At 43.9% G+C, this 11,353-nt stretch overlaps 1 protein-coding gene across 1 annotated transcript in view; it reads right to left on the bottom strand.

Annotated features, from left to right (window-relative positions):
- PDE8B (phosphodiesterase 8B) overlaps positions 1 to 11,353 on the bottom strand; it is a 226,123-nt gene that overhangs the window by 80,986 nt on the left and 133,784 nt on the right. Inside the window, exons 2-3 of the mRNA XM_019517729.1 lie at positions 7,081 to 7,086; positions 5,615 to 5,674 (exon numbers count right to left, since the gene is read on the bottom strand). Of these exons, the coding sequence (XP_019373274.1) occupies positions 5,615 to 5,641 (27 nt within the window). The 5' untranslated portion in view covers positions 5,642 to 5,674; positions 7,081 to 7,086. The remainder of the gene's footprint in view (positions 1 to 5,614; positions 5,675 to 7,080; positions 7,087 to 11,353) is intronic.

Below are 11,353 nucleotides of genomic sequence, written 5' to 3'. Positions count from 1 at the left end.
GTGTGTGCCCTTGGGGGCGGGGAATCTGTGAAGGTATGGGGGACTGTGGCTGGGCGTGTGGGATTTGGAGCCTGGGGAGAGGGGGTCCCTACATGCCCTGGGGTACTATGGGTTAGGAATGAGGGGTGGCAGCAGCACGGTTGGGGGGGGCTGTGGCTTGGGATTGAGGGTCAGGGGTAGGGCATGGGCATATCAGTGCTGTCTCCCCACAACCATATTACATGCCCCCAACAGGTATCCTCTTTTTTAAAACTTGAAATATGATAATCCTACAGGGATGCAGCCTGGGTGGTGTGTACAGCAGCACCCAGAAGATAAGTCTGTGGAGAGGAAGGGGTCAGAGAAAAAGGAAAGGGGCATGGGGGAGCAGATCGAGGCCCCTATAGTGAGGGAGGGATGGGGCAGGGGCTGCGATGAATGGGGCCCTGGGGCCAGAGCAGGTTGTGGGACAGAGCTGCGGGTGGTTTGTCCAGGGGTGCAGGGGGGGATCCAGCTGGCTGCACTGCATGTCCGCTGCCTGCCCAGTGGCAGGAGGCACAACATGATGTCATGAGACTCCTGGGGCAAAGGCAGCAGGGCACAGAGCTTCAGTTCACACTGGGCAGCCTGCCTCCACTCCATGAACATATCCAGAGAGCACATGCCCCCCATGCTTCCCCCACAGATGCATGCAGCAGTGGGGAGCTGTGCCCCCACCACATCCCTGGATGAGCCACCCATAGCTCCATCACACAACCCACCCCAGCCCCAGGGTCCCATTCACCCTAGCCCCTGCCCCTCTCCCTCCCTCACCTTGGGGGCTGCTGGCCTCCTCATGCCCTTTCCCTCTTCCCCCCACCTCCCTCCCTTCCACAGACTTACCAGCAGAATGCTGTTCTACATGCCGCTGCTGGGCTGCATTCCTGGCTACATACATGCTGTAGCTGCTCATGCGTGTATCTGTGCACCCTGCCCCTGCCCCCCCTCCCCATCTTCCTGCTGCAGCAGGCCAGAGCCCATGCCCAGGCTGCCCTGTGGCTCCTTTACACTGCCACTGCTGCCCCACTAGGTGGCCCGGAGGTGGCAGTGACAGCAGCAGAATGGAGCTCAAGTGGGTTCCAAAGCCACATGCACAATTAATGCTTTAAAATTAATGCAAGAACCAATTAACATGTTAATCACACATGTCAATGGCAGTTGACCACCCTACCTAAAATTCATGCATGTTCTTTAACTGAAATTGTTTTATCTGTTGCTTTGATGAGCAGCTTAGTATTTTTATTCTAATAGTGCTGTCTATCAGGATAGCAGGGTATATTCCTCCTGCTGAGCCAATTTTACATTTGAGCTATACATCGAGATGTTTTCTGCCTTCTGATTATTTATTATTTGTACTACAATAGCTCCCAGAGACATTCTCACTGGAGTGTTTGACACCGTCATCATAAAAAGAAACAAGGCTCTCCTCATGTCAGGCATAGGCAGAAATGCCTCTGTTTCTGAGACTTGGGGAAGAAAGGTTTCAAAGGTGACAGTGATATTCTGACTAAGATGAAATTTGGAGGCAACTTTGGATAAGAAACATGAAGTGAATTTGGAGAAAGACCTCTTCCAGGAAATTTCAGCACAACAAAATTCTCCATCAGTGCTGGGATCTCACCATCACTTTTTGTGAAAGCACAGCCACTTGAAAGGCCACCTTTACAGATAAGCCTTCACAGACAGTAATAAATAGATGGTCGTTGACTCAAGAAGGCAGTGCGAATTAATTTTGGTTCATGAGGAACCAGGGCTTGCACTGGAGAGAAAATCTTAGTCAAGCTCTTTGGGAACTTCAGCACTGTGAGGTGGAAGAAGATTGACTGACCCTCCATGACTGGGTTGGAAGCTGATATAGCAATAAGATGCACTTTGATAGTGCTGAGGGACAGGCCACCACATTTCAGGTATTTAAGATGACTGGTCTGGAGATATTGTGGGGAGAAAATATTTTTCATGGCAGGCCAAAAACCTAGTTCATTTATCCAGGAAAACCTGCTTCGTTCTCCCTCTAGTCCAGGAACACTGGAAATCTTGGGGCTCCTCAATGATTTACAGAGAAAGGAATAGGTGCATAATCCCTTAAAGCAGGAGTGTCAAAGATCCGGATTGTGTTGTCTAGCCAGTGGTGTTCCTGGAGGGACAGGGAATTTGGGAGCAGAGTGAGCTGGGGCAGGGCCCAACACTGAAATCCCGAGTAAGAAGCCCTGTTGGAGGACCTGTTTCAGTGGCAGTGAGGGAGGACAGCTGCATTAACCCCTGCAGATCCCCGATTCTGCTCACCCTGCAATGTTGCTAGATTAACAAAGCATAAAAAATAAAACAACACGATTTGCTCCACAACTGAGATCAAGTGCAATATTCTACCCCTCCCTACATCCCTCCACTGTAAAAGTGTTGACGTACAGATATGGCTGTCTTGTATGTAAACTCATTATATCACGATTTTACTTTCTTTTGTTTGTGTGTAGAGATGTAGATTTTTATTTCTTTTTTAAGCTAAGGGCAAAATACCATCCAGAGCTGAATAGTAAAAAGAAAAGTCTAAAAAGGTTTGTGGATTCACATTTTTTACCTCTCCTTTTTTACATGCTGAATGCTAATTTAAAATAGATTATAACAATTACCACTGTAAATCTTTCTACAGTATTTAGAAAGACATGATTTCTAAGGACGCCAGAGAAACAACTTTCACATAAATATAGAAAATATGATTTAATTTGTTAATATTTTCTTGCTCTTCTTAATGCAAACTCTCAAAGTCTGAAGAACATTTTTTCCTGAAGGGTTCCACATATTTATATTAAAATTCCTCACAAAAACAAAGACACTGTTCTAGTACCACAGCTAGCTAGTTCCATGGGCCTAATAAAAACATGAAGGAACTATTTAATTAGGCCAAAGAATTGTTTAAATTATTAAATTAGATATCAAATACAATAATCTAAAGTTCAGGGTTTTATAGTAAATAAAAATTCAAATTTGCACAGCATATAGAAATTCTTCCATAAGTCCTTCATTTTCTTGTATGAACTCTGTTTATGCTTTGCTTCTTGCTGCATGTTAAAATACTGACCCCACAATTCTGTATGTCAAATGCTGAATGAAAAAACAAATTACCATTGGATTTTTAGAGCAGTATTTCAGAACAAGATAAAACCAATGTTACGGTATTTCAATGGACAGTATATGTTTTTATAAACTTTTAAAAGTTACATTCTCTATAACTGGATCTCTAAGAACACATTTACAAGACAGAAATTAACTTTTGGCATCTACTAGGGGTGTGCAAAACAGACTCTATTCAATTCGGATTCGGCTGGAATCGGGGACAGTGATTCGATTTGTTGATTCGGATCACTGTCCCAATTCGATTCGGCCAAATCTGAATCTGAAGATTCAATGCTGATTCAGAGAATCAGCAATTCGGCAACAGTCACAGCTTTAAATGTTTTTTCTACATACCCCGAGTTACCAGGTGTGGCTCATGAATCCTGCGATGGTGGGCTGTGATGGTGAGGTGGATGGAGCATCCACAGGAGCTTGGGGGGGCCCCCCTGTGGGCTTGGCGGCAAACCTGGAAGTGAACTGAAAGTACTTCTGGTCCACTTTCGGGTCTGCTGCCGAGCGCACATGCCCCCTCCCCCTCTCCCGGCTCAGTGATCAGCCATGGGAGGACCCCAGTGCCTCCCCAGACCCAGGAGGCACCAGTCTCCAAGCTGGGGGGTGGAGGGGGGGGTCCCCCAGTTCTGGTGCACTTCCGGATCCGCTGCCGAGCACGCTGGGGACCCCCCTCTGCTCCCGTGGGATGTTCCATCTGTCTCAGCATCTCAGCATTCACGAACCATCTGGTACGCTGAGGTATATAGAAAAAACATTTAAAATTGTGTCTATGTCCAAATCATCGAATCTTTCCAAATGTCTCCAAATCAATTCAGAGGGTTCCGATTCAATTCAGAGGGTTTCCTGATTTGATTTGGATTCAGAGATTCAGCTGCCAAATTGGGCTGAATCTCTGCTGAATCAAAACAGAAATTGAAGCTTCACACAGACCTAGCATCTACCCTATTTATTAGTACAGAAACATATAAACACAGAAATACTAGTAAGTATGCTTAGGAGCTGTTGTATTATCAAGCCAAAGTTCAGTCACTATTGCTAAAGCTCAGCTGATTTCTTGCACTTGTGACGTATCAGAGCACAATTTGTTTGGCACTGTGGTGCGGGTTTCCAGCAACAGGACCAAATCAATGTGACCTTAATTCAATAATGGAATCTTTGCAGTACTGTACCAGCACTATTTAGAAAAAGCAATTGTTGGTTAGTAAAAACCAATCCAGGAACTTGTAAAGGAATTTACGTTTCGTATATCATTACACATTCATATCTTGTGCATTTATAGCATGTGGACATGCAAAATAATCAAAAGACTCTTTATCTTAAAAGAGGATTCATGCTGATATTGTAGTTCAATCCTGAGCACATGACAATCACAATATCTAATCATCTTTTCAGTTAAATGTGCTAGCACCTGAGCAAGTTTGACTACTGAAGAACTTCTGAAATATTGCAGCATTAAGCCCACTGTTGAAGTGGGTAATTGATACAAAGCATGTCTGTAAAAGTTATGTATAATTCCATTTCTGGATGAATAAACTGTAAAAGAATGATTGTATATATGATATGAGATAAGTTATGAAAGGAACATCATTAGTGATAGATGCCATCCAAACAAAAGGATTTCACATCTCTCTGCATGATGTAGAGGGCCACCTTGCCACTAGCTTTAACTGTTTCCTTACTAGGTATGGTCCAAAATTTACAGTCAACACTTTCCAAATATTGTGGTAGCAGTTTCAAATCTTATGATCGAAACTGGCTTCCATCAGTTAGGTCTAAAATAAGAAGGAGCTGCCTTGCCAGTTTGTGGAAGGCTTGATTTGCAACAGAACTTACTGTTTGTTGCTTTTCACCCATTCCCTCCAACATCTTAAGGTTTCTGGTATGAATTTAGCTTTTTCACTTTCTCATATAATTAGCTGAGGAGATTCCCCACCCCCTCCCACTGCCTGCTCCCTCTATCTCCCCCGCCACTGGAAGAAAGAATTTTTTGCACAGTCAATAGCTGAATGGTGAATCAAGGAAAGCAAGATGAGTACTCAGCCCTGAAACAATCCTGTCACATACTGCTTCACCATTCTACTGTACACAGTGCCTCTGTCTTGGTCTGTAACATAACTTACAGTATATATGAATTATCATAGCACTACTGATGTGCATTCTAATGCTACTGATTTGTCAGGCAGCAACTTTTTAATAGTTATCCACATGTTCAGAGTTTTTCCACAGACAAGGTTTAAAATTGAAGCTTTGTGACTTCTCTGTTTTCTAATATTTATGCTAAAAATACTTAATCTCAACTATTACTAGTCCATTAAATCTCTTTATTAATACAGTTAATTATGCACAGTACAGAAGCATCCTACAGTCCTTACACAGGTAAAACAAAGATTTTGCATGACTACAAGGACTGGACAGCATTCTTCACACATTAACATTGAATTTATTCCATCATCAGATTAAAACAAAGTCCTACCTGAATAGGATCTTGTGTCAGTCTCATGGGCCCAATCTGGATCTCTGTAGTTGAAGCCTGCTAATAAGAACAATGAATAAGTGAGTTTTTTCAAAGTATTAAAACACAGATTTTTGCAAGACACAAAGAGATCAAACAGAAAAATAAAAAAGTGACTAGGTAAGTACTACTGTAATGCCTTGTGGCCTGGTTATGCTGAAGTACATCTTTGATTACAGTCTTTTAGGCCCCTGACACTTAAGATGCGATTAACTGGCTAATCACATCTTAAGTAATGACCTGGTTACATGTTCATTCAATTAATGGCATGATAAAACCAGGAATAAGCGACAAAGTTATTATACACTATGCGTGTAATAACTTTGTTGCCAGTTCCTATCATGCCTTTAATTGAACATGTGGCCAGTGGTACCAGCTAGGGGTGTGCAAAGCGGGCCCTATTTGATTCGGATTTGGCTCAAATCAGGGACTGTGATTCAATTAATTGATTTGCATGCTCTCCGGCAGACCTGGAAGTGGACCAGAAGTGCTTCTGGTCTACCTCTGGGTCTGCTGCCAAGCATGCTGGGGGGCCTCTCAGACTTCTGTGGGACACTCCATCTCCCCCACCATCACAGCGTTCACGAGCTGCCTGGTACCTAGAGGTATGCAGAAAAAACATTTAAAGCTATGTCTAGGTCTGAATGTCTCTGAATCGATTTGGAGGGTTCCGATTCGTTTCGCAGAGATAAAAGGGTCCTCTGATTCAGTTTGGATTTGGAGATTCACAATGCATGGGTCCTTAAATAGCAGTATGTAAGTACACTGGGTGTCTTTACACATGGATCCTGGGGTAGGGTTGGGAGCTTTAATTAGGTCAGCTCCAAGAGCTGCTCTAATTAAAGCGCCTGCAGAGTTTTGTGTATTTAGCATCCCCCTGCCGCCATTATACAACCTGTTCGATAAGCTTTAGTTAAAGTGCCTCTGCCACTATTTTGAAACATGGGGATGCTGAATAAATGAGAGGCAGAGGCTACTGATGCATGCTAATCAGCACTCTCCAACAGACTCAATTAATCGAGGCTGCTCTGACACTGTAATTACAGTGTCCCCACACATGTACAGGCACCCAGTACTCTAATCAACAGATACATTGTTTAAAATGAACTTATCACTCTTCTAAGGACATGGACAGATTTAATATTTGTAGAGTTTCAAGTGCCTTAAAAGCACCATAAAAAGTGAAGGGATAGATGACACAGTGCTATAGCACTACAATTTGTCCCAATCTACGTTTTTCAAAAAAGAATCTGGATGAAACAGAGATAACTCGGAAGCACTTCATTGGGAAATGCTTCAGGTTGCATTTGTCCCCCACACCAGAGAAGGATAGGGAGCCGATCATCCCCACAGTGCTTTGCTTCCCCCAAGCCTTGTTAAAATAACAGATCTGCAACCCATTCCCAGCTCTACTTTCTTGGAGCTACAAGCACCTGCTTTACATGTGACCTCACCTTTTAATACTAGGCATAAAGGCACACTGCAGCCTCCATTTTCACAACTGCCACTTAAAAATGGTTTCCTGAAAGCAGGTCAAACACTCTTGAGCATCCATTCACACACCATGCAAACAACTAGTACTACCGTATATTGGCATAGATCTTCTCTCCATCCGGGGCAAGGAGAACACTTGGTGGTCTTTCAGGAACTACACCCCAAATCTAGTCTGTTTACAGACAGACCATGGCAGATATGGCAGCTTATGAGTACAGCAAGGACTGGCATCAAGGTGAAGGCTCTGAAGTCATGGCTTGTAATACCAACTGGGTTTTTAGTGCCCATTGGGTAACATGCATTTATTATAAGGAACTCTCATGGATATTCACCGGGTACAACTCCAATGAGCTGCACTTCCCTGATCTTTCCAAGGTGGACCCAGAGCTACCTAATGGCAGGCATGACAAAGAGAAAGCATTTACAAAAGGTCAGAACTCACTTACGGAACCATTTATACCCTCTCTGGTCCACCCCTACCAGTCATCTGTCCCCGTGAAAAAAACCTGAGCAGGCTTAACTTTTTTCAGAAATGCAAGCCATAACAAACATAACACATCAAATGGTCAGAACTTTTCCTCCTCAAATTCCCTGATCATTGGAAGCTCATGTAAAAACAAAGGCCAGGTGGTAGGGGAGGTACTGGTTTGTGATAATTTGCACTTCTTAGAGCACACAGTTAAAACAAGAGGTTCATCCAGTCATATCTCCTTTGTAACAAGTTTTAAATAGACCAGGGAAAGTTTGTAGGCTGTGGCTTAAGCCTGACAGCATGGGGAGAGGAGGAGGAGGAAGAGAGCTCCTGAAGCTTCACTGACACCAATATACGTGCAGCAGCAGTGTCCCAACTTCAATAGGCAGAATTTGCAGGGCACATACATGGGGGTGTCAAAGAACCATCCACCACCCTGGCAATGGCAATAAGGAGTTTGTGATTTCTGAAAGGAGTCAATAGAGCACCATAGCACCATAGGGGATGACTCTCCACTATAAGCTGGAGAAAAAAGCCAGCACCTGATAGGGATCTAATATCCATAAGTCTTTGCTATTTCCACTCTGCTGTCCTGAGAACCATCCAGGGAATCATGGCTGAGTGGGATGATGGGATCCAAATTCCTCAGTCCTCAGCTGTGGTGCAGTGCAACAGCCTCCAGCTCCAGGACATCCTGAGGTGCTTTACCTTGGATGGGCTCTAAATTTGTATGATACTGACATGCTCCAAATTAAGTGTACTTCACATAAAGGAGGGATTTGAAGCAGGTCACACTTTCATCTGTCCGCATGTCAAACAGTATGCATATCCACTTCCCTGTTTAATGGTTACCTTGATCGCCAGTAAAATATGACCTCAAGAAACCGCTCAATGAGTTGCATGTAAAACTAAATCCCAACTCCAGGCTGTAAATCTGGGCCCCTGATTTGCCACTCAGGAAATCTATTTCTGCAGCAGGCAGTATTCTGCATTTATTGTTCACTTCAGTCTTCTGTTAGGAAGCTGTCTTGTTTTTCAACCTGATATCTTGGAAAAGGCTTGTACACAAACACCCACAGTTTAGAGTGCTCTGTTTTCATCCTTGAATACAGTATTATGTTAAATATTAATCTGCACATGAGAGACAGTATAATTATGTAGTTATGACTGACATGTTATGATTTCATGAGTCACTAAGTCTTGATTCTTCTCAGCCCAACATGCGTCAAAGTATGGTCATAGGCAGCATTCCAAGAACTTAAACATCAGTGAAGCTATTGGTGGTTTTTTTTCAGAGTAAAAGCTATTTTTCTTTCCACAAAGGTCTGTAGCTAAAAGCTACTTTCCTCACAAAAGTATCAAAAACTGTACCTCCTGTTTGAGCTAGTCCCATGTGCAAAGAAAACTTAATTAATACAGTAACATCTGAATGAAAATGAAAATCAATATTGGACACTGTCCATGAAGTTATGAGTGCATAATAAGGCTAGTTAAGGACATGCAGTTTTATGGAAGCAATTGCATTAATAGCTGTTGGGGATGGCAACAAAGAAACAGTTATTTTAAAGGTCTTCTGAGGTTCACTAAAACAACTTTTTAAAGAAATTAAGTTGTGCTTGAAGACTTGTGACACCTGAAGGACACCATAGGCACACTAGGGAGCACACTTGAATTCTGCTTCCAAAGGCTTTGTTAGCAGACACAGACTGCTCCAATGACAGGTTTTAGAGCAATGGTACTCAACCTTCCATTTGAGCGCTGTGGGACCCGTTTTATGGACCAGTGTACTGGTTGCAAAGGGATCTAGCAGTGCTACATCATCCAGGCTACAGGGCTCTCTATCTGTCTGGAAATTTGGCAGGAGGGAAGCAGCAATTAATACTGCCACCATTATCCCACCACCAAATTTCTAGACCCATGAGCAGCCCTGCAGACTGGATGACATCTCTAGAAGGGCGGATCTAACCTGTGGTCCAGAGACTGAGCACCACAATTGTGTCTTTTCAGGGCCTGGCATACAAGAAGCAGTTGCATTTCATTGTTAAGAGCAAGCTAAAAAATGGGGCAGTTCCAGCAGAAGGAGGCTGTAAGGGGAGCTGATCCTCAGGAAGTCAACCCAGGCACCTCTTAAAATCAAGCCAGTATACTGCAATACTAGGGACAATCATAACATAGTTAACATAAAATGGGAATATCAGTTTCATCCTGTTTCTTTTAGGAAAAAGCTAATAATGTTGGCTACCACTACCATTGTAGGTACTACTGCTCAGATCCACAAGGGCACTTAGATGGTATTTAGATGCTCAAGTACAAGATGCCCAACCTCTTCTGCCCACCCTCCTAAACATCCACAATTTAACCAAAAAATATTCCCTGGGTATCTGAAGTTTTCTTAGCACACATACCCAAAGGCATCGCCATCTTGGCAGAGCTGAGCTATTCAGCACATCATGCTTAAATCCACCTGAGATTCACAAGTTAGGTGTTCACCCAAGTCAGAGTTCCTTGAGTTGCCCAATCTAGTAGGAATGCTCACAGCATGGCTAACACACAACTGCAGTGAGTGCAGCTGACATTAACAGGAGTCACAATCATCATCCAAACAACCAGAGATGGTATTGCACCCTCATTTCTATAGGAGACAAGTAGCAGACCTGGGTGCTGTGTCCTCTTCAGCCTGAGGGAGTATAAACCTACACTTTACACATCTCAGAAGAAAATCTAGACCAGCAGCCTGGAGGACAAGCTGGGCTGGTCACTCTTCACCGTCCTGCCAAAGCTGTGCCACCATGCAGAAAAGAGTACAAGATTCAATAAGCTAGAGCATGCATGCATAAGACGACGATGGTGGACTGGGGCAAGGACTTTGAAATCGTGAGTCCTGGATTCTTCTCTGCTCCCAATGAAAATGGCTTTTGCATTAAAAGGCAAAAAAGCAGTACTAGAAGCAGAGCCCAGAATCCCAGCTCTCCTCAGTCCAAGATTCTGACCTCATCACTTGGGCTACAGGATCAATCTGTTCCTGGGCCTGTGAAACTTGTGCTCTTTTCTGCGCAGCAGCCTAGCTGGTGATGCGAGAGAACCTCCACAAGCTGATAAGGGTCTCCAACTTCTTTACGAGTGCCCTTAACTATTAAGCTCTTGCATGAAACACAGGTGGCACTAAGACCACCATCAGCTTCCCCCTCCTCCTACAATCAGGTTTTAATACCAAGCAAGTCATCTCCACCCAAAGGGATGATTTTAGCATCCAAGTCTGCATTTTAGTATGCGGACTAAAGGCTGAAGGGGTGATTTTAGTATCCGCGCTCGCTCAGGCTGAAGGGATGATTTTAGTATCTGCAAAGCTAACTGCACTTTATCATGCATCAGCAGACGTATGACAAACAGAACCAAGGAGGTGATACTTCCCCTCTATCGGATGCTGGTCAGACTGCAGCTGGAGTACTGCCTCCAGTTTTGGGCTCCACACTTTAAGAGGGATGTGGATAACCTGAAGATGGTTCAGAGAAGGACCACGTGTATGGTTAAGGGCTTGCAGGCCAAGCCCTACGAAGAGAGACTAGGGCACCTGGACCTCCTCAGCTTCTGCAAGAGAGGGTTGAGAGGCGACCTTGTGGCTGCCTATAAATTCATCAAGGGGGCGCAGAACTGGCGAGGCTCTACTCACCAAGGCGCCCCTGGGGGTTACAAGAAATAATGTCCATAAGCTAGCAGAGAGCAGATTTAGACTG

This window comes from Gavialis gangeticus, unplaced genomic scaffold, assembly GCF_001723915.1.
Source record: "Gavialis gangeticus isolate Ggan-Ray unplaced genomic scaffold, GavGan_comp1, whole genome shotgun sequence".
NCBI classification, from domain to species: domain Eukaryota; kingdom Metazoa; phylum Chordata; order Crocodylia; family Gavialidae; genus Gavialis; species Gavialis gangeticus.
Note: the sequence above shows the minus strand (reverse complement) of the source record. Positions and strands in the feature narration are given on the sequence as shown.